The following is a 21468-nucleotide window of genomic DNA, read 5'->3' on the forward strand; positions in this document are numbered from 1 at the left end:
ACATTATCTTATCTGCGATTTGAAAAAACAGATTTTTTGCATTTTTCAAATCGCAATTTTTAAAAACGCAGTTTCCAAACGATATATGTTCTGCGATTTGGTTTAAAATCGCACTTATTATCTACAAAATTGCAATCTCAAATGCACCCTTAAAATCTAAAAGTTATAGGTTCTCTCAAAACCTATCAAATTATCCAACTGCGTATTCGATAAACCATTAATGTAATAAGTAATTTAATTAAACATACTCCATAGTGGTTTAATTGAACTTCAACTCTTGGCAATTTATTTATTTAACAAATGGTTGCGAAAATAATTTTTACCCTCAAGGTAAAAATTAATGTCCTTTTGTCATGTCTTATTACCTTGAATGTAAATTTTATTGTTCACACTATGATTAAAAAATTTATTTTGCCTATTCTATTGGAAACAAAAAAATGGCTTATAATAGTCAAATTTGACTATTATGAACCATTTATCTATTATGTTTGAGATGCTCTTAATACATGCACAATGATTAATATGACATCTAATGTGGCCAAATCAAAATAAGGACTTTGAGTGAAGATATGACTTAAAACATGTCATGATATATATATATATATATATATATATATATATATATATATATAGAGGTATGAAATGTATTATTATTCAAAATTTTGTTGTGACTTAAAGTAAAAACATTAACAAACATTTCAAAATATAAAACGCTTATAACTGTTTTCACATTTATATTACATTAACATTTTTTTAAAATAAAAAATATCCCAAAAACACATTAACAAGCATATCGTTTCATCTTTTTCCACTTCACGGACTAAAATAAAATGTAACAATGCTTAAAAACATTTTTTAAAAGACGTCACGATCTCGGAAGCCGTCCACTTGTTAATTTTTTTTAAGCACCCCCTAACAATATTGTAGAGGAAGCATTCGTTTTTAACCTTGTGTTTGAAAACATTCATTATGGATTTATCATTCTCTCTTTTATTCAATTAAGGGTGAAAAATATCCTTCTTTGTATTTGTTTATAGCATTTGAATAGAAAGAAAAAAAAAATTAAATAATAAATCTACTTAGGAAACATTGAATACATTGCTGGCTGTGTCATAAAAGCTCTTCAAGCTTGTCTATCACCAAAAATAGCATAAAACTATAAAAGGCTGCAGCTAGCATAAAAAACATAAATTGTCTCAAAAAGGACAATTCTATTCGGAACCTTCATTATTACTTCTCAAGCCTTGAATCGTTTCACAAAGAACATATTTTTTTCACCAAACATTTCAAATAGTGGGCAGAAAGAATGTTGATCAGGGGGTACATGTAGAAATAAATGTCTATGGACTCAGTAAAAATTACTATCCGCATCTCGATATGCGAATAGCAGTTTTATAATATGCGGTCCATGTGGATGCGATTATTACCCTTTATATATAATATTTAATAAATTCATCAAAATGATTTCGTTTTGAATTAAGTATAAGTTATATTTACATTAATTTAGTATGTTGTGTTGCTTTATTGTGTAACACTTTAGCGAAAAGACAAAAGTAATTGAATCAAAATATTTCAAAAGATTAGGACTTAAAAAAAATTATATATTTAAAAAAAATCAAATCAAAATATTTTTAAGTTTTATTTATTTATATTTTTAATATATTTATATTTTTTTTATTAAAAGTGATATGTGTCGCCATCTTATTGGTGCTGATGTGGCGCATAACGGAATTTGTCAAAACTTTTAACAGAATTTGACGCCATAAAGCGATTTGTAAATTAGGCTAATCACTGGAATTTTTGAATTAATTTTAATACGACAGAGAATGATTTATAATTTAGGCAAACTACATGGTCAATAGTGCAATTTTTTTAAAAAAATTAAAACAAGCTAAAAACACTAAAATCGATCTATATTATTTTAAGAATCGTTTAAAATATGTCTGAATAGAGACAAAAATAAGGCTCAAAAGACTAAAATATGCTATAAAAATCATTACCTAATATGCAGATAGCGGATAATAACTGTGCGAATGCATTTAGTAAAAATATGATGCAGATTCTAATATCTAAAAGTTTTATTTATTTAAATATATTAAAAAATTAAGTTTTATTTATTTATATTTATATATTTTTTTATTAAGAGTAACACGTGTCGCCATTTTAGTGATGCTGATGTGGCCTATAACATAATTTGTCAAAACTTTTAACAGAATTTGACTCCATGAAGTGATTTGTAAATTAGGCCAACCACCAGAATTTCTAAATTAATTTTAATACGACAGTGAGTGATTTGTAATTTAGTCAAACCATAAGGACCAATAGTACAATTTTTTTTTTTTTAAAAAATAAAATTAAAACAAGCTGAAAACACTAAAATCGGTCTATATTATTTTAAGAATCGTTTAAAATATGCTTTAATAAAGACAAAAATAAGGCTCAAACGACTAAAATACGCTGAAAAACTCATTACCTAATACGTAGACCTACAAATGTTGATTATCATAGACCACAAGGAGACAATAATTGTGATATGTTAAAGAAAGTGTTGATTCACGGATATGATCGATCAACAGTCTTTGGCTAGCGGGCAAAGTTTTACTTCCATGAAGAAGATCATGAGTTTATAAAATAAAATAAAATAAAATAAAAAACTGATAACAAGGAAAATCTGGTGCAGGGATTTTCAAAGGTATTTTCTATTGGCTGAAACTGAAAGCTTCCCTGTCATCTCTGAATCTTGGAGTGAAAAAGTTGGCCTGAGATTTGATTTGTATAATTTATTGTGAATTGTCCCTTCTGCCTTCTGTGTTTTTAATGCCAAGAATCAGAACAAATCTTCATGCAGGAGCCACCAGACATTCATTCAAATGTTTACCATTTCTAGTCTTTCATCATCATCATCATCATCATCATCTTCTTCTTCTTCTTCTTCATCATCATCATCATCATCAGCATCAGCAAAAAAGATCTTCTTCGATTGAGTTTCAACCGAAGAAGATTTAGTTAGTTATATACGAGCATATTTTATAATTTTACACTCTATAAAATTATAAAAATACCCTTCTATATAACTAATTAGCAATAGGGGTTGATTAGGGTGTGATTTATTTATTTGTTTTTTTTTAAATAAATAAATAAATGATATAAATACATATGCTACACATTTTATTTTTAAATTTACTATAAGATTTATGAGACCCAATAGAGGGGAGGAAAGGGCTAACTGGTTAAGGGAATGAGTGCTTTGTATTTTAGTTGTTTGTTAATATTTTTGCTTGAAAAAAATGCTAAATTGGTCTCGCTTAGGATTTTGACAGATGACAACCAGCTCTATAAGGTTTAAAAAATTGACTAAAACACTTTATAAGGTAAGAAGAAAAAAAAGGTATCATGTGGCACGTTAGTATCAATCATATTACGACACATCTCGCTTACAATTTTTTTTTAAAAAAATATTATTAAAAAACTAAATATAAAATATAAAAATCTAAAAAAAAAGGAAAAAAAAAACGGAGGGGTGGGCGAACCACTCCATAGCCATTGGAGGTAATTCGGCTACCCCAAAATGGCTAAAGGGAGTGTCTCGACCGGGAAAAGCCCTTGCACAACAAGGTTGTGCACAACTTTGTTGTGCAGGGATCGGTCCTCGGCTCAATTAACCTCTTAATTTTTCTCTAGATCATTTGGGATGACAAAAATCATGACTTCCATTCAACTAAAGGAATGGCTCGACCATCCTTCATTTTATGTATAAATTTTTAAATATTTTTTTATTTTTTATTATAAGTGTCACGTGATGGAATACATTAACAAATCTGGTCAACTTTTTTAACTGTACAAACTATTTTTTTTGTTTGTTTGCCTACCTTAAAGGCTTAAACAATGTTTACAACTTTTCGAACCCTATTCCTCAAAAGGAACCGTAAAAAGAAAGAACCGTCCTCCAGTTCAAGGACTCGTTTCTTCGAATGGTACGGCGTACGCACCCAACGAAACGGTACAAAACACTGTCCATTCTCTAGTCAAGTTGTCAACAATCTCTCCTTCCGGCCTCCACTCTCAAGTCTGAACCAGGAAACCTACTCCATGTGGACTGGTACAAACACTTTCTTGATTTTACCACAAAGAGAAGACCAAAAAGAAAAAAAATAAAGAAAAATTCCACGTGGGGCCGCCAAAGCCCAACATTCTCGCACCAATCAAAAAATCTGACGATCCCAATTCCACCACACACAAAACACCATGTCCCTTCTCTCTCTCTCTCTCTCTCACAACGAATGCTTTTCAATATATATATATATATATACATATATCCAAGTTGTCAGTTCAAAGTCCGAGTCCTAAAGAAAAGACCGAAAGTCACCTCTTTTTTCTCTTCTGATTGCATGCACTCTTCGCGCCCTTTTATCTTCTCTTCTCTTCTTCTCAATGCTTCACCCTGCAACCCAGCCTTTGATCATTGGAGGTGAGTCTCTCCATGTATCAGACCCAGACGCACTCTTTACGTTTTCTCTTAATGTACGTGTTGTATGTTGTAGTTTATGTGTTTGTGATTTCTTCGTGCTGATTTTTTGTTTTTTGTTTTTTTTTTGTTTATTTGTTTTTGGGTCTTTTCATGTAGAAAGATTGAGTCTTTTTGAGGACCAATGATGGACTATAGCTTGCCCGTAGCGAGGAGGACCAGGCAAGGGCAAGCCCTAATTTTCAAGCAGTATAATGAGGAGAAGAAGAAGGGGAAGGAGAGGAAGGGGAGGGAGCAGAATAATGGGGTTGAGTCGGTCAGTTCGAGTGGGCGTGGTAGGGCTAATGGGGAGGAATTGGCTGAGATGGTTAAAGGGGTTAGTGGGTCCGATAGATTAGGGGCTAATCATAGAATAGAGACTGAAAGTGAGACTGTTGCGGTGTCTGATAGTAGTGTGGAAGAGATTGGTGGGAATGATTGGGGTGAAGAAGGCAGTGGCGTGGGCGAGGAGAGTATGGGGTTGAAGAATAACGAAAATTCTAATATGGGTTTTGAGGGAATGGTCCATGTGGATGAAATTGTGGTGGATGATAGCGAGGATGATGAGGTGGTATTTTTGGGTGAAGGGGACATGAATTGTTCAAGTCTGAGATCAGGGGCGGAGAGAGATGAGGGTGTTGTTTATATTGACGTTGATGATGGGGATGTTTTGAGTGGGGAAGATGTGAACAACCCAAGTGGTCTGAATTCTGATGGGAGGAGGGGTAGTGATGAAATGGCTCCATCCTTGACAAGAAAGGGTGAGAGTAGTTGCTTGAATTTTGATTATAGGAAGAGTAGTGGTGTGGTGGGCAGGACTCTAGGATTTTTGAAAAGGAATGAAGATGAGGATGGTGGCAATGATGCTGTGTGGGGTAAATCTTATGCTTCGGAAAGAAATAAGGATGAGCATGGTGATGACAATGTTGTTTTGGATGGGTTAAGAAGGAATGAGGATGATGATGGTGGTGGCAAGGATGTTTCGGTTGATTCAGTTGGGACGGAGACATCCTTGGAATCATCCTCTAGTGAAGAGGGCAGTGATGATGAGGATTACAATGTGGGAAAATTGGAAAGCTGTGGGGAATCATCCTCTAGTGAAGAGGCAAGTGATGATGAGGATTACAAAGGGGAGAAATTGGGATGCTGTGGCGGTTGTCAGCAATTGAGTTCAGATAGCAGGGTTGAAGAGGAGAAGACAGAGGAAGATGCTGAGGGGAGAGAGATTATGAAGGGAGGAAGTCGTAAGAGGGGAAGGCCAAAAGGAGTTGATGTGGGGTTGAAGAGGAGGAAATATGGATTGGATATCTTAGTTGATTCAGAGAATGAGGAAGACAGCATTAATGATGACGAAGACGGTTCTTTAAACATCAGTCATGAGCTTTATTGTGTGGCACAGAGAACCCGTTCAAAGAAAAAGAAAAAGAAAAAGAAAAAGATGGAGGCTGGAACTTTCAGTCACCCATTATGCATTGATGAGGAGGAAGTGGAGTCTTCATCCGGGCATGATGACAGTGATGATAGCGGGGATGATATTGTTGGCAGTGAGGAATATTGGTCTAATTATGAGAATGAAGATAATTTTAGTGATGATGAGCCTTATCATGGTAGTAAAAAAACTCTGTCCTGTAGTGGGAAATTTAAGACTAACAAAGGTTATGATGATGAATGTGTGCAGAAAGTACATGTGAGGGATGAAGGGAAGTTGAGGATGTCCTGTAGTGGGAAATTTAAGACTAACAAAGGTTATGATGATGAATGTGTGCAGAAAGTACATGTGAGGGATGAAGGGAAGTTGAGGACGGCCACCAAGGGAAAGAGCATCGACTTGGTGAAAAACTGTAATGCTTTGAAGATTCTTGTAGATTCCATTTTGGAGAAGGGAGAAGTTCCATTGGAAGAGTTGGAATCTTCTAAAGATGATGCTTGCAAAGATGAAAATTATTCAGCCGTTGCCAAGATGTCTCTACCTTTGAAGTTCACTTTTGGTGTTGTGGAGTCAAATCCATCAAAGAAATCAGAAGACCAGAAAGAAATGGATGGACTTTGGGCTGACTTTGAGTTGGCTCTCATATGTAGTGAAATTGGTTCAGTCGATCCTGCTAAGGTATGCTGGTATTGTGAAGAATCAGACCTAGAAATAATGAAAATAATTTTATTAGTTCCATATATTACTTTAAACCTGCTCATGAGGGGACACGGTGATGTCTGTTTCTTGTATGTTCAGTGTGACAGTTTTATTTCATAAAATTTCTTAAATTCGTTAAATAAACTGTATCTGATATCGACACTATAGAACAAAACTTGCATATCAAATTCCAGTAACAAAATGCATGATGCTCTTGATGGGCAATTGTTTGAAATTCATTACTGCTGGACCTTGGACACAACTTTCAGCAGTTGGTCGAATACATTATTTGGCTTGTAGAAATATTCTAGACATGTGTGTCACATAATAGTTAGCCAGTTTCCAATTTATTTGGTCATATTTGAAAAAAACTTGAATTAATTGCTTTAAATAATGCAATAAGTTTGAAGCAACACATTTATAGGATTTAAAAGGCCTTTCCATGTGATAGTTGCCAATTGAGAAAAGGGAAATGCATTTAAATTCATGGATTGATAAATTGCATCCTTTAATTACTTATATTATATGGAGCATAGACTTGCCTATATTTTTGCCTAGTGTCTGTTAAAATATTTGTTTGTACATCGAATACTTGAACTTGGCTGACATTGGTACATAATTGACTCCGCCCTTTAATTTATAAACACATTGTTTTTAGATATGAACTGTATATATTGTTTAACAACCTTTTATTCAGGTATTCGAACATGCATGTGTACATTTGTTTGTGCTATGTCCTGTGGAATCCTCATATTCAGGATTGATCCATGAGTCTTCTAAAGCATTCATGAAATTTTCAGTGATAACTGCTCTACATTTGTTCATGTCATTTCATAAGGAGGAGGATAGTGACATCAGCTTGTTAGACAGCATACAAACATGTTAACAATGATGTTACATGAATTATGCATCCAATTGCATCACAATCACACAGAAATCTTCAAATAGTTAGCCAAACATTTTTGCTTGATTCAATTTGGTGCAGTGATTGATTTAATTTATGAAACTGAGCCCATTGCAGATATTATATGTGGAATACCTACATTTACAAGTTCAGACACAAAATTGGGCAGTTATGATGGTATCTTATGTGTAGATGATATGTATATAAATGCGTATGTATACATAAACTATAAACAATAAAACTTTCCTAATTTTTTTAGTTGTTTATTTTTAGGTTGTTAATTGGATGTGTTCTGTATATTTTAAACACAACTGCCACTTGGGCCTCTGTCTCTTGTTCGAAGCTATTCTGGTTTACCATTTAAAATTCTGAATTTCTTAAGTATGGAACTCATGCTTTACTTTAAGTATGGAACTCATGCTCTTGAGCTTATGTGTTAAATTCGAGTGGCTGAAGTTGAAGCAGCTACTTTGAACCATGTATTTTGCCATTATGATATTTTGTATTATGATTTCATGTACGCTTGCTATTTATTGTATTCTCGTTCATTGTTGTTGGCTAAAATCGTTGAAAGAATGCGTTTATCGGTCAATAGTTTGTTATATTGTTAACATGATTTGAAAACAAATTAGCACCTTGGATAATGAAATTTTTGGGTTTAATAAATTCACAGAAAGCCTTAAATCATTTGTGTTTGAAAAATTGGGTCAAAACATGAGCATTTCTTGGTACACTTATTTTCAAACCCTCTTCCCCTAGCCTAACTTGTACACATCATGACCATTTTTATAAGCTCTTCATTTTTCTATTCTAGTTGACTACTCTTCTTTTGTTTCCTTTTTTTTTTTTTTTTGTTTTTTTTTTTTGTTTTTGTTTTTTGTTTTTTGTTTTTTCCACCTGCGCTCATTTAGCATGTATATGCGTCTGGTGAAACTTGATTTGTTTGATGTGGATCAACAGGTTGAAGATGAAGATTCCCTTCCTCCAAAGAATGGCTTTGATAGAGCTACCCTTTGTCACGTGGGTAATCATGAGCTTATTCTTGATGAACAAGTTGGACTAAGATGTGCATTTTGCTCCTACATCAAAATGGAGATCAAGTATATTCTACCATCTTTTGTAAGTCATGCATTTTTTTTCTTATTCATGTTTATATTAAACTATTAATCAAGATTTTTTGTCTCTCTCTCTCTCTCTCTCGTCCATGAAATAGAACTACATAATAATATTTGAAGGCTTAATGTTTAATGATAGTGGAATAATCGAATTCAAATTAATGTATGATATTACTTCTTTCACACACATGGTCATGACACATTGCTAGCTCTTTAGATACTTTTGTTGCATGGGCTACTAACTTGATAATAGGATTCCTTTTCTGAATAGGAAGGATTATACTGGATTATATATATATATATAATATATATATAGTGTGTGTGTGTGTGTGTGTGTGGGCGCGCGCAACTTGCCACATGTTAATTGGATGATCTACTTTTTTCCTTTTCATATAATCTGTGCTTATCAACTTGATAATAGAGTAGTTTTGCATCAAATGTATGTTTTTCTTTTCTTTGAATGTGCTTTTGCATATTGTAGAGTACACATCCTTGTGGAAAATCAGACAGGAGAGACCCAGGTGGTGAAATGAACCACTCCATCTTTGATGACCTATGGCCTCAAGATTCTGGTTGTGATTCCCATTCTGTCTATGATCGCCAAGCTCATTCTGAAGCCACTGTGTGGGACATCATTCCTGGTATAAAAAGTAGTATGTACCCGCATCAACGTGATGGTTTTGAATTTATTTGGAAGAATATAGCTGGAGGAATTTATCTTGATAAGTTGAAAAATCAAACAACAACTTCTGGTGGGAGTGGGTGCATTATATCTCATGCTCCTGGGACGGGGAAGACCCGTCTAACAATTGTTTTTCTCCAGACATACATGAAATTACATCCAACATGCAGGCCAGTCATTGTAGCTCCTCTTAGCTTGCTCCTTACCTGGGAAGAGGAGTTTCGAAAGTGGAAGTTTGACATTCCTTTTCACAATTTGAACCAGTCGAAGTTGTCTGGCAAGGAAAGTCTCACAAATATCATGGAAGATAACCTCTCGTTGAATCAAGGTGGACACCTGGACCAAAGTGTTATCCGTTTGTTGAAGGTGTATTCCTGGAAATTGAATAGTAGCATTCTGGGAATTAGTTACAATCTGTTTGGACAACTTGCTGGCACTGCTCTGTTCAGGGAAGTGCTTCTTGAGGTTCCTGGCATTGTTGTTCTTGATGAAGGGCACATTCCTCGCAATTTGGGTAGTCTTATCCTGAAGGCTTTGTCAAATATCAAAACTGACAAGCGGATTATTCTTTCAGGAACTCCTTTTCAAAATAATTTTGATGAGCTATATAACACTCTGTGCTTGGCAAGGCCGGAGTTTACAAGAATAAGAGGCAAATGGGAGTCTCTTACGAGTCCCATCACCAAAGGCACGAATGACAGAAGATTGAAAAGTGAGAATCTGAAGAAGGTTAGAGATATGATTGACCCATTTGTGCATGTACACAAAGGTTCAATACTACAAGAAAAACTTCCTGGGTTGAGGGACTCTCTGGTCATATTACAGCCAACCCAACTGCAGAAGAGCCTCTTTGGTGAACTCTCTCAACATATTACACGATCCCATTCTAACCATTTAAACCATTTTAAATCTGATTTTTTAAAGTCTTTGATCTCTGTCCATCCTTCACTGTTGCTTAAGTGTGGGGAAGAGGAGTTTCCTTCTGAGAGGGATAGGTTAAAAGGATTGAATCATGAGGCTGGAGTCAAAACAAATTTTTTAGTGGAACTCATCCGGCTTAGCAAGGCTTTGAACGAAAAAGTTTTGGTTTTTAGTCAATATCTTGAACCGTTGACCTTTATAATGGACCAGCTTAAATTTCTTTTCAATTGGACCGAGGGGAATGAGGTGTTGTATATGCATGGACATCTAGAAGCAAAGCAGCGCCAATCCTCAATTAATATTTTCAATGATCCAACTAGTGAAGCAAAGGTATTACTTGCGTCCATAAAGGCTTGTTCTGAAGGTATAAATCTGGTTGGGGCTTCTAGGGTCGTTTTACTGGATGTGGTATGGAATCCATCGGTGGAAAGGCAAGCCATATCCCGTGCACATAGGCTAGGCCAGGAAAAAGTTGTATACATCTACCATCTCATTGCCACTGGGACAAATGAAGAGGAGAAATATTGTCGACAAGTTGAGAAGGACTTGTTGTCTGAGTTGGTATTCTCTTCTTCGGGCGGTAGTGGTGATCAGCAGAAAATCTCACCTTTAGTCTCTGATGATAAAATTTTGGAAGAGATGGTTCAACATGAGAAACTTAGACATATTTTTGAAAAGATCCAACAGAAAGAGTCTAAACTGATTTGAGACTTTAACCATCGAGCACCTGAGGCTGAAATCATTTTGTGTTTGGTTCGAGAAGTCTGGTGGCATTAGAGAGCTTCCAGAAAGGCTTTGCGAAAAAGTGTATCAGTAAATTTTAGAAAAATGCAAATGGTTTGCTTCAACTGGATTTCATAATGATAGGTTATTCACAAGCTTGGTAAATATAAATGTTCTACCTGTGATCTTTTATGCCACCATATACTCTTTTTGCGTTATAGAATCAATTTTCATCAACTGTGAAATTTCTTGAGATCTGATTTAATTCATGGTTCTGGTTGCGCTTTCAAATGGTGTTAGCTGATCCTTGTGCTGAAGTAAATTATATATGTGTGTACTTATATTGTAGATATGTATTCAGTGGTCATCAGAATATACTGTACAAAGCTTTTGGCCATAAACATGCAGTTTTGTATTGAACTAGATTGTGATTCTGGTTTATGTTTAAACTACACACACAGAGTTCTAACTTTTGGGGTGTGATTCTGGAGCACTGGTGTTTAATGGAATATATTATGCAGGCAAAGAAGAATGAGAGTACGGCTATAAAAGGAAAAAGAGAACTTTTTTGAAATTTAGAATTATTTGTTTATCTCTTGTATTGCCAAACTTTTCAGGCATATCTTACATTTGAGCCTTTCCAATTGCCTTGTGGTTAGAGCTCAGTTTCCCCACAGTGAGATGAGGATCAATTTCTCTCTCTTTTATATTTTGGGCTTTAGTATTTAATCTTTATTTTTTGCTTCACCTTAATTATGGCTACTAATTTATAAATTATAGCCATTTTTGTCACTTGACCTAAATTTTTTGATTCTCTTTAATCCTCTAACTAAAGTAATTTCAACAATTGTACCTAATTCCTATTAGAGACCTGATTGATGCACAATAGTTGTGCAAGAGTCTTTTTCTTTCCTATTAACTACTCTTTCTGATAACTCTTTTTTTTTTTTTTTCCTGTGGTTCCTTGTCATGAATATCATTGTATCAAGAATCAGGAATTGAGAAACTTTTTCTGTATGGTAATTGGTAAAGCTTTGTTCACCAGACCAAAAAATCACTTTATTATTTTCTGAATAATATAACCTGATCACATAGACACCGGCACTTGACCTCTGAATATTTTCATGCAACTCAAACCAAGCGAGCTACAAACTGTTTATTCAATGGCTGCGTTTGTTAACATTTTTGTTTTCTGCCTTCCTTTTTTTTTTTTTTCCTCAAAACAAAAATATTAATATTAACAAATAATCCAAAAATAAAACCCTAATTAAATTACTAAAGTTTTAAATTTTATGTCACATTACAACACTCTTTTAAACTAAAAACAAAAAAGACCCCTCATGAGATGACAATTTGGCAAAAATCCCAGAAGTATAGTAGCATATTGCAAACTAGCCCAGGTAACAGAATTTTTTATTTTTTATTTTTTTAAAAGTTTCATTTTTGTTGGGTCATGAAGGAGGTTTTGAATTCAGTTTCATGCAAGTCAGCTTCACTTTGTTTTGGGGAATATTGCCCAAAATACTGGCCGAGTTTGGCAACCATTTTCTCCCTTTCTTCTTCTTCTTCCTTTTTCTTTTTTTTTTTTTTTTTGGTCACTTCTCCCAAAAAAGTGAACTCCAAAACATTGTTTCTTTTTCCCACTTTTTATATCACATAAATAATTTTTTATTACTATTCAAATATATAAAAACAATTCACTACAAAACAAAACTTTTTCTATAAAACAATTTCAAACTTTTTTATACTTTATATTACATTAATCACTTCTTACTACTATTTAAACAAAAATTTAACAAAACAACCATTTACCAAACAATGCCACTAGTTTTGTCTATTCTGGCTTGTTTTGCAGTAGCTGTTGTGTAAACAGTTTCATTTCAAGAATATATTGCTTCTACAAACTGCCTTTTTGTTGCGGCCTTAGTTCATTCAATGGGTCGGGTCATTTATTTGACCCATTCTTGATATGTATAGTTTTTTTTGCATTGATTTTTAAGCATTTTGGGGCTCTTGTTTGACTTGTTCGCCTTTGTATATTAATTTTTCCTTTCTCTTCCCCTTGAATTGATTAGAAAATTAGAAAAAAAAAAAAAAAAATCAGCTTCACCTTTGGGCCATGCTAATGCTATGAACTATGAAGTCTGAAGACCCAGTTAAAATGTAAATGAAAAAAAAGCATTCCGTTGCCGGGACTTGAACCCGGGTCTCTCGGGTGAGAGCCGAGTATCCTGACCAACTAGACTACAACGGATTTGTTATCCAAATGTACGCTAGATAATATTACAACCTTACTTAATTAGCCTTTCAGGCCACAAAGACTATAAAATGCAATCAAAAAACCCTAACCCTAAACCTAGGTTTTTCCATTTTGCTCTCTTTCAATCGGCCGCTCCTCTTTCACTACCGGAGAGCACCTTCGTTTACAACCAACATGGTACTCTCTCTCTCTCTCTCTCTCCCTCACATATTGATTTACTGCTACATGTATGTGATGCATAGCATATATGTTTATTGACGTTCTGATTGTTTTGGCGTAAAACAAATCTCTGGACAATCTTCCGGGTACCAGAGTTTTACAATCTAGAATTTGATTTTCTTCGATGGGTATTAATTTTTAAGCTTATTGATTTTCTTCGATGAGTTTTACAAGTTTTCCGTGAAAAGATGAAAAAGTAAATCTAAAGAACAGGTGCAATGAAATGGGTCTTAGATGCATAGTGCATTGCTGGGTTTGCCCATTCGGTGAAATTAGGTACTTTGTGGGATTTGTTGTCTAGAAACCCATGCTGTTATTTATATGTTGAATGTGCGTGCCTTTTTTGCATGTGGTTCATTCTGTAGGATGGTGCTTGGGGTGTAAAAGTTTGGCAGGCGCATTGGTTTTTGCTTCACTTTGTTGGCTACTTGGCTGCAGTTGATCTTTTAGCGTTTTAGATGGCAATATTGCTAACTTATAGTAGTCCAAAAACTTGAGGTGTAGTTGATGCTTTGGCGATGAAGGCAGGGGCTTTGGTCGGTACTTAGGTTTGGTTATGTGCGTTGATCAGTGCATGTTGCAAATTTGATCTTGTGTGTTTTTTAGTTCTCTGGCTCACATCATTATGAGTTTGTGACATGATGAGGATTTTTTTAGCCAACAAAGTTGTGGAGCACCAAGTGCGATAATACTTCATATTGATAATACTACATATTCCTAATACCTCCTGCAGCTAATAGATAGTCTGGGCTAACCCTTGATTGCACTAAAAACAATCTGCATCAAATTACGTGCATATATGCATATTAGTTTTGGTTTTGGATCTAAACCTTTAAGTTGATGCATTTGATTTGGTGCAGACCAAGAGAACGAAGAAGGCGGGCATTGTTGGAAAATATGGTAAGTGCTAGTAGAATCGTTCAATTTCATATTAAGCAGTAAGGATGAACTGAGAATTTATGCAATAATAAACTAATGAGACATGTGTTAAATATATTTGTACTCGTAGTCTGAAATTCTTATGCAATTATTCAATTAGAAAAAGGACATCTTCTACAAGTACTATATGATATTATTTGGCATATGATGTTTGTGTTTGTGTCTGAAAATACCACTGTTGAATCGTGGAATAATTGGTATTTTCATAAATTTTGAAATATGGGTTTGTTTTATTTGCAACTGTTGAAACTTTGACTATTTGTTTTATATTTTAATGAAGAACATCTTCTAGTTTATAGCCAAGGTCTATTAATGTAATCTTCTAATTGTAGATTATTGGATTTGTAAATTTCTGCAGCATACTCAGTTTTTCTCTCTTTTTCTACGCGTTTTATAAACCTTCAAACTTCTAGGCAAGTTTCTAGATAGAAGAATGTGACCACAGAGTTTGCAATGTCTAGTTTTACCTGCATTACCTGTGAGGAATATTCCAATTTGAAATATTCAGAGTTTTTCTTCCCCTCTTATTGAGGCTTAAGAGTAAAAAAACACATTTATACTTTTCAAATTTACAGTTGCCTTTGTGTGAGAATTTTCTAAATTGCATGTTCATCTCTTTGTAGGTACCCGATATGGGGCTAGTCTGCGAAAGCAGATCAAGAAGATGGAAGTTAGTCAGCATAGCAAATATTTTTGTGAATTTTGTGGGAAGGTAATTTGCCAATTCCAGTGTATTTTCCCCTTCACTTCATCTAAATGGCATGCGTTGTAATTTATTTACTTGTTGCAGTTTGCAGTGAAGAGGAAGGCCGTGGGAATTTGGGGCTGCAAAGACTGTGGAAAGGTCAAAGCAGGCGGTGCCTACACTATGAAGTAATAATCCTAATTTAAAATGGTCTGCTTTTTTCCCCATCGTTTTCTTAACCTTACAGGCAAAACTGACTAATTGTTGTATTTTTCACAGCACTGCTAGTGCTGTGACCGTAAGGAGCACTATTCGGAGGCTGAGGGAGCAAACTGAGAGTTGAGCTGCAATCTGCCTATTTTTACCGTATTTTGATATCGGCACCTTACTTGAGAAAAAGGATACTTTAAGAACGTTTGTAGTTGTCATGCTTTAATCCGTTTGTTATTAATGCAATGGAAATTGTTGGAAGTTGTGTTTTGAGTTGAGACTTGCTCTTTTCTTCTCTTGTGGTGCTGCCTTTTGGTAATGTTAGAACACAATTAAATCGTTCGGTTTTTCATGCCTTCAATTCTGAGTTAAAAGCTTCAAGTTGTTGCCAATGTCGATCTTGTGTGCTTCCCTGGATTCTTACTCTGTATCTCCCTGTACTTTTTTTTGGAGGATAAGATGGAAAGAGAGATGGGTGGCCCTCATTCCTCTTCCAGAAAATTACTTACGTGGTTTCTCAAGTTTATCTTAAAGATACGAGTAATGATATAAATAAATTCATCTCTGCTTATATTATTTTCAAATTTATCATTGAATTTATGAGATTTTCATTTAGTCTTATAAATTTAGTAGATTTAAAATTTGATTGTATGAAGATGTGATGTGTGGAAAATATAATGAGAATCATTTTTCTAAAGATAAAATGGTATAAGTTATTTATTAAATGGTCTGCCACGTGGATTTACAATGAAGTAAATTGAAAATTGACATGTTAGAGTTGATGACTCAACATGTAAATATAATACATTTTCAATATTTGTGCATCTATTGCACAACCTTTTTTAAAACTAATCGTTGGATCTATCTTTTTATATGCAGATTTTCTATATCTAATGATTAATTTTAAAAATAAGTTGTTGAGATTGTATAAAGATGATAAACGTATGATATATCTTTCCTCGTGGGTCTTGAGAATGACTCTTTTAAAACTATTCATTTTTCTAATAGAATAATTTCATGTACCAAACGTAACGTTAATTATTATTAATCAAAACCATATTGTACACAACCTTGGGTTGGGTGGGCAGTTTTAATCTGTGCACCAGCTCATACGACTACTTTACATTTACAAGATAATCCCACAAAAAGTTGTAAAAGCAAACCCTATGCTAAACGCTAAACTCAGGCACCTTTAGTGCTCATCTTCACCCAATGACTTACAAACCTCAAATGCCATATGTACACATTATTGAAGCAAGAAAAGTGGAGGAACCCGTTTGCTCCTCAATCAGCCATTTTCTCCAATGACTGAATGTGGTTCCAAGCAGGTACCTGGCATATGCGCCATTGACAAGGGTAAATTAACGGCAAAAAAGAAGGGAGGAATAGCTGCAAAAGCAGTAAATCGTTTTTGCAACATTCCTCAAGAACTTGAGCTTCTGTTGCTTTCTATTCTGTAAAATCTAATATTCCAGTAGGCATTTTGCAGAGGAAGCATGATGCTGGTGATGAGAGGTCTTTTGTCAGGAACAAATGGATGGAATCGGCGTCCCATCATTGTTGTTACTAGGATGCATTTGGTTTTGGACAGCTTTTACAGCCACAACTCTTGCTGCTGTTGCTGCTTTATTAGCCGCCGCTACAGCTTTGTTCACCCTTTCATCCATCGTTCCCACATCAAATGCTTTCTCAGCAGCTCGCTGTGCTTCCTGCACATGAGACACCTCCATTAGTAGTTGTTACTTGTTTCAATAATTAAGCTTGTCTATGTTTCGAACAGATTATGAAAATTTGCTATTGTATAAGAAGCCTGTTAAGTTCCTCTTTTGCATTGTTGAGCTGCTCCCCACAATCCATAATTGGGCAGCTATATGAAGCTCATCAGAAAACAAACCAGACACAATCTAGGTTCCAAGTCTTGAAAAATATCATGGTTTCCAGGCCCTTCAGAAAATAGCTGACACCAGAAATATGTCCTGTGTTTTGAGTGTCCAATACACCATGACCAGACAGAGAACACACCTCAAACGTATTCTTTTCTAGACAATCAGCTATTGAATGGAGGCCAAAGTTTTATTCTCAGCCATTAGCTTATCCTCTGCATATTGTTCATAAATAGAAGTAACATGGGCATGGTTGATGTTGTGACTGTGGACCAACATATAGCTTATGTACTTCTATTTTATTCAGGGAGATGCTACTCATGCTCCCCCCAAGTTGGCTTGCACTCAGCCATTTACTTTATTATAATGAAATGGCACTGTTTCCCTTTCACTGAAAAAAGTGAATAAATCTTTCCTACCCAGGGGCAGGCATCTTCCTTTCCGCCAAGACAACTCTGCCTCGCCCATTTTGATCATCTCTGGTGCCAAAATGGGTAAACAGATAAATTTTTTCTAAATTCATCAATCAGACATAAACAAAACATCAGAACAAAAGTAAAAGAGATAGAACCAAAAGATTACGGGCTTGTTTGGTAAGTAATTGTATTGTGGAATATTTGTGTGTTGTGTAGTAAGAAGTGATTGATGTGATATAAAATTTGAGAACGTTTTATAGAAAAGTGAAAAAGTTTTGTTTTGTAGGGGTTTTTTTATTTGAATAATAATAAAAAATGATTGATGTGATATAAAAAGTGTAAAAAAGTTAGAATGTTTGGGAGAAGTGAAAAAAAATAGAGGGAGAGTTTGAGTGGTTTGCCAAACTAACCCTACTGCTTTACAAATCAAGTTTTGGGTGAAAATATTATGGGTTGGCATTCAATTATTGTTGGCTTCTATGCTCAACACACTGAGTTAGGATATTCAGATTCTCATTCTATAAATATAAATATGAAAACAATGGTACGGAAACCATGGAGAACTGGAATGGCATTGATTTCATAATGACAATGATCTCTGGGCCAAATGCTAAATATACTCTTAATAAGAATAGAATAATAGGTAAGGTCGTGGGTTCAAGTCCAGTGGGATGTGTGAATTGCTTATCGATCCAAAAAAAGGAAAAAAGAAGAATAACTGATTTCCAAATGATATATGAAGAAAACCAATAACCGAAAAAATGTCGGAGACATTCAATGGGAACAGGATCCTCTAACTAGGTAATTTGACATTTTCAGCACTATCCTAGCCTTTTTCCACGTATGACCAGGAATTGAAGTTGGGTTGTCTTTAGATCAGACTGGCATTATCCTGGCAATTTTCCACATGGCAACTACTGGCAACACTGGTCGGAGGCATTGGACAACAGTAGCTTCTTAAAAAGATTAGCATTCCATTGAGAGAGAGAGAGAGAGAGAGAGAGAGAGAGAGAGAGAACGTTTTATTCCCACAGGCATAGAAGAGAGTATAGTAATGGCTTATATTCACGTCTGGGGTTCTAATCCTAAAATTAAAGGACAAGTTGGTCTTATTATTTCTATCAACTTAGTGGTAGAGGTGGATGCAAACAGTGATAATCTTTTCTTATTCTGCATATCATTTCATATAATGGTTTTCATTGCACGGGAATATCTCTTCACAAGGGTAAAAACCAAAGTACCTGGACTGCATTAAGAACTTTGGTATAGTTGACAGCATAGGGAGATTCAGGATGGGCAAGTTGCGTGCAAGGAATGTCAAGAACCCCGTATTGCCAGTGACCGGATTGTGTCTCCCCATTCCTGAAGGTGTATATACCAAGGCCCTGCCTTCTTCCCTCATGCCAGGCTCCCTCATACTGATGTCCATTCCCAAACCGATAGACTCCAAAACCATGCATTTTGTCTGCAAAATATTCCCCAGCATATGTGTCCCCATTCCTGCATTTTCATATGAAGCACATTAGTCTGAGAAAATAGAAAGTAGCAAGTAATCTGAATGTCAATTAGAAAGTAGTCTGAGAACATAAATACACCTGCTGAGTAGTTTCTGACAACCTAATAAGATTTAGCATATAATTATTACTAACATAGTATAAAAAAATAAAAACTTTCCCCTCAGCATGTGAAAACATATTGGAAAAATTAGTTAAGTAAATAAAAAAAACACCCATAAAAACTTCAAATGACCAGTACAAACTTCAAACAATCACTACATTTAATGTTAAGCAGGAAACGTAAAGTAGAAATCCAAAAAGAAAATAAAATTGGACACGCCCTTTAAAGAATGTGTGGAGAGCAGCAATAGAAGTGTTAACAAATGGCATGCTTGCAAATGCTTAAAACCTGATAATTTTTAAATTTGGTGTTCTAACTGTATATGCTGGTGGTAACTTGAAGAGTGATAGTCATATAATTTTCGAATGAACCCTGCATAAAAAGGTAAAATTACCAAAAATGTGCACGACCATTAGAATAACAACCGAAAGGCTAACGAACTTGAGTAGAACAACTTAAAAACTCGTGAATGAAAGCAACAAACTAGGGATTCTAATTCATAACCTACAAGTTACACTAAACCAGCTACCTTCTAATTCTTTAGCCTTGAACAGAACAGCCAATCCATATTCTTTATCAAAGTCATCCTTAAGTATCATATGAAATTTTTAAAAGAGAGAAATGTGCAGAACATGATTCATCCACCAATATAAGCACATAATGCAAACATATATTTTGCAACTACAAGGCCACAAGTAAGAACTCAACATTCTAATTCACGATAAAAATAACATTGTACCCCAGTTTCAATCGGCTAGGGGCACAAAACCTCACTCCAGATTCCAAGATTCTATAATTGAACCCTAAAACTCGAAGATTATGTGCTTGTAACCTAAAAAAAATCCCCGTAAACAGTACTTGATGTTTGGATAAGCTAAACATTCAAGCATTGACATTGTGCAAACAGACAACAAAAACTCCAATACAGTTTACTATCCAATAACCGAAAATCACAATCATTCACCTGAAATGGTAACGACCAAGCCCATGTTTAACACCCCACTTGAATTCCCCAACATACTGGCTCCCATCCTCACAAGTATGAACTCCACGCCCATGACACTGCCCATTAGACCACTCTCCAGCATACACATCGCCGGTGTAGAACCTATACAACCCAATCCCATGCCTCAATCCCTGCCTATACTGCCCGCGATACCGGCTCCCTTTCGCCCATGTCTCAATTCCATACCCATCATATTTCTCATCAATCCAATCCCCTTCATACCTCCCATTAATGTGATAGTAATAAACCCCACTTCCTGAACACTTCCCCTTATGGAACTCACCCTCATAAACATCCCCAGTACTATAAACTTGCACCCAAGACCCCGAATTCGGCGATTTTACCGGTTTGGGCTTCGACCCAATTGACCACAGAACAGGCTGACATGGCTTTGAGGCACAAGAAGATGCGCAAAGCTTAATTCGGAACGACCGGGCAAAGAATAATCGAATCGAGGGAAGGCGAGGGAGTGCAAGATTGAGAGAAATCAAAACCGCAGCGGAGAAAGCTAGCAAAGAAAGGAAGTCAAGGATAAAAGAGCGGCGAGGATTGGAGATGAAGTAGTAAAGGGAAAGCAAGGAAAGGAGGATAAGAAAGCGAAAACGAGCTCGAAGCAAACTTGCACATTGTAGATGGCGAAAAAACTTGAGGGCGGCTGATCTTTTGGCAAAAGGAATTGGATATGAAGTAGTAGAGCATGAAAAAGATGGTGATGGAGATTGTATATTCAAAGTTTTGTGGGGGTAATTGTTGAGCGAGGATAGTGTTGGAGAGTGGGAAAGTATGGAAGGTGTTTGGGTCATTATAGGCCTCTTGTGGGGTGCGGAATGAAGATTTTGTGAAGGTGAGTGATTTTTGGAAATGGGTTCATGGTGAAACTGGTTTTGGTGGATTGGAGGAAGGAGAAGTGGTGGGATTGGCTTCAAATCGGAAGAGATGGCTCTGCTTATTTTTCCGATTTGAGTTTCAGACTTCTTCTGATTCATTTACATACAGAAAATTGTATGGACTCTCAACTCTCTGTCTCTGTCTCTGTGAGTGAGTTTAGTTAAGTGGGTGTCCTTTTTTCTTCTTGAGAGAGTGAGATTTCTGAGTATTTGGCAAATCTCTGTGTGTATGTTTGCGCTGCTGGTTCTGGTTTTAGAGGTATTGCTGTCTGGTTTTTGTAGAGAGATAGAGAGAGAGAGAGAGTGAGAGAGAGAAGGTTGCTCTCATGTATGTATGGGAATGAGACTCGTGAGCTTTGACAAAAGACC

At 35.4% G+C, this 21468-nt stretch overlaps 3 protein-coding genes and 1 non-coding gene across 6 annotated transcripts; 2 read left to right on the plus strand and 2 right to left on the minus strand.

Moving 5' to 3' along the window:
- Positions 1-4282: 4282 nt before the first annotated feature.
- LOC133854996 (SNF2 domain-containing protein CLASSY 4-like) lies at positions 4283-11268 on the plus strand. Of its 3 annotated transcripts, none has more exons than XM_062291291.1 (4): positions 4283-4521; positions 4625-6611; positions 8497-8655; positions 9133-11268. In XM_062291291.1, exons 2-4 carry the CDS (start codon positions 4650-4652, stop codon positions 10960-10962), a joined length of 3951 nt encoding a protein of 1316 aa, XP_062147275.1. In that variant the 5' UTR covers positions 4283-4521; positions 4625-4649; the 3' UTR covers positions 10963-11268. The 3 variants fall into 3 exon arrangements, with proteins under 3 accessions (XP_062147275.1, XP_062147276.1, XP_062147274.1); XM_062291292.1 differs by having other exon boundaries at positions 4283-4468; positions 4629-6611; XM_062291290.1 differs by having other exon boundaries at positions 4284-4468.
- Positions 11269-13158: 1890 nt separating this feature from the next.
- On the minus strand, positions 13159-13231 carry TRNAE-CUC (transfer RNA glutamic acid (anticodon CUC)). Its single transcript has one exon. It is a non-coding gene; the product is annotated as a tRNA-Glu (tRNA).
- A 69-nt stretch (positions 13232-13300) lies between these two features.
- On the plus strand, positions 13301-15551 carry LOC133854338 (large ribosomal subunit protein eL43z). The gene is made up of 5 exons (XM_062290487.1): positions 13301-13414; positions 14317-14356; positions 15019-15107; positions 15186-15268; positions 15360-15551. The coding sequence occupies exons 1-5, from the start codon at positions 13412-13414 to the stop codon at positions 15421-15423; spliced, it is 279 nt and encodes a 92-aa protein (XP_062146471.1). The 5' UTR covers positions 13301-13411; the 3' UTR covers positions 15424-15551.
- Positions 15552-16303: 752 nt separating this feature from the next.
- On the minus strand, positions 16304-21409 carry LOC133854371 (uncharacterized). The gene is made up of 3 exons (XM_062290545.1): positions 20171-21409; positions 18831-19089; positions 16304-16999 (listed from the first exon to the last, which is right to left on the minus strand). The coding sequence occupies exons 1-3, from the start codon at positions 21196-21198 to the stop codon at positions 16814-16816; spliced, it is 1473 nt and encodes a 490-aa protein (XP_062146529.1). The 5' UTR covers positions 21199-21409; the 3' UTR covers positions 16304-16813.
- Positions 21410-21468: the final 59 nt, after the last annotated feature.

Source organism: Alnus glutinosa, chromosome 13, assembly GCF_958979055.1.
Source record: "Alnus glutinosa chromosome 13, dhAlnGlut1.1, whole genome shotgun sequence".
In the NCBI taxonomy this organism is placed as follows: domain Eukaryota; kingdom Viridiplantae; phylum Streptophyta; class Magnoliopsida; order Fagales; family Betulaceae; genus Alnus; species Alnus glutinosa.

Bases quoted from the DNA above. Each gene is read 5' to 3' on its own strand.
- LOC133854371 (XM_062290545.1), bottom strand. From the start codon at position 21,198: ATGAATCAGAAGAAGTCTGAAACTCAAATCGGAAAAATAAGCAGAGCC. The intron at 19,090-20,170 runs GTGAATGATTGT...ATGAAAATGCAG, and splicing joins CTTGGTCGTTACCATTTCAG to GAATGGGGACACATATGCTG. The intron at 17,000-18,830 runs GTACTTTGGTTT...TCTCATGTGCAG, and splicing joins AAGTTCTTAATGCAGTCCAG to GAAGCACAGCGAGCTGCTGA.
- LOC133854996 (XM_062291291.1), top strand. From the start codon at position 4,650: ATGATGGACTATAGCTTGCCCGTAGCGAGGAGGACCAGGCAAGGGCAA. The intron at 6,612-8,496 runs GTATGCTGGTAT...GTGGATCAACAG, and splicing joins GTTCAGTCGATCCTGCTAAG to GTTGAAGATGAAGATTCCCT. The intron at 8,656-9,132 runs GTAAGTCATGCA...TGCATATTGTAG, and splicing joins AGTATATTCTACCATCTTTT to AGTACACATCCTTGTGGAAA.
- LOC133854338 (XM_062290487.1), top strand. The intron at 15,108-15,185 runs GTAATTTGCCAA...TACTTGTTGCAG, and splicing joins TTTGTGAATTTTGTGGGAAG to TTTGCAGTGAAGAGGAAGGC. The intron at 15,269-15,359 runs GTAATAATCCTA...TATTTTTCACAG, and splicing joins GGCGGTGCCTACACTATGAA to CACTGCTAGTGCTGTGACCG.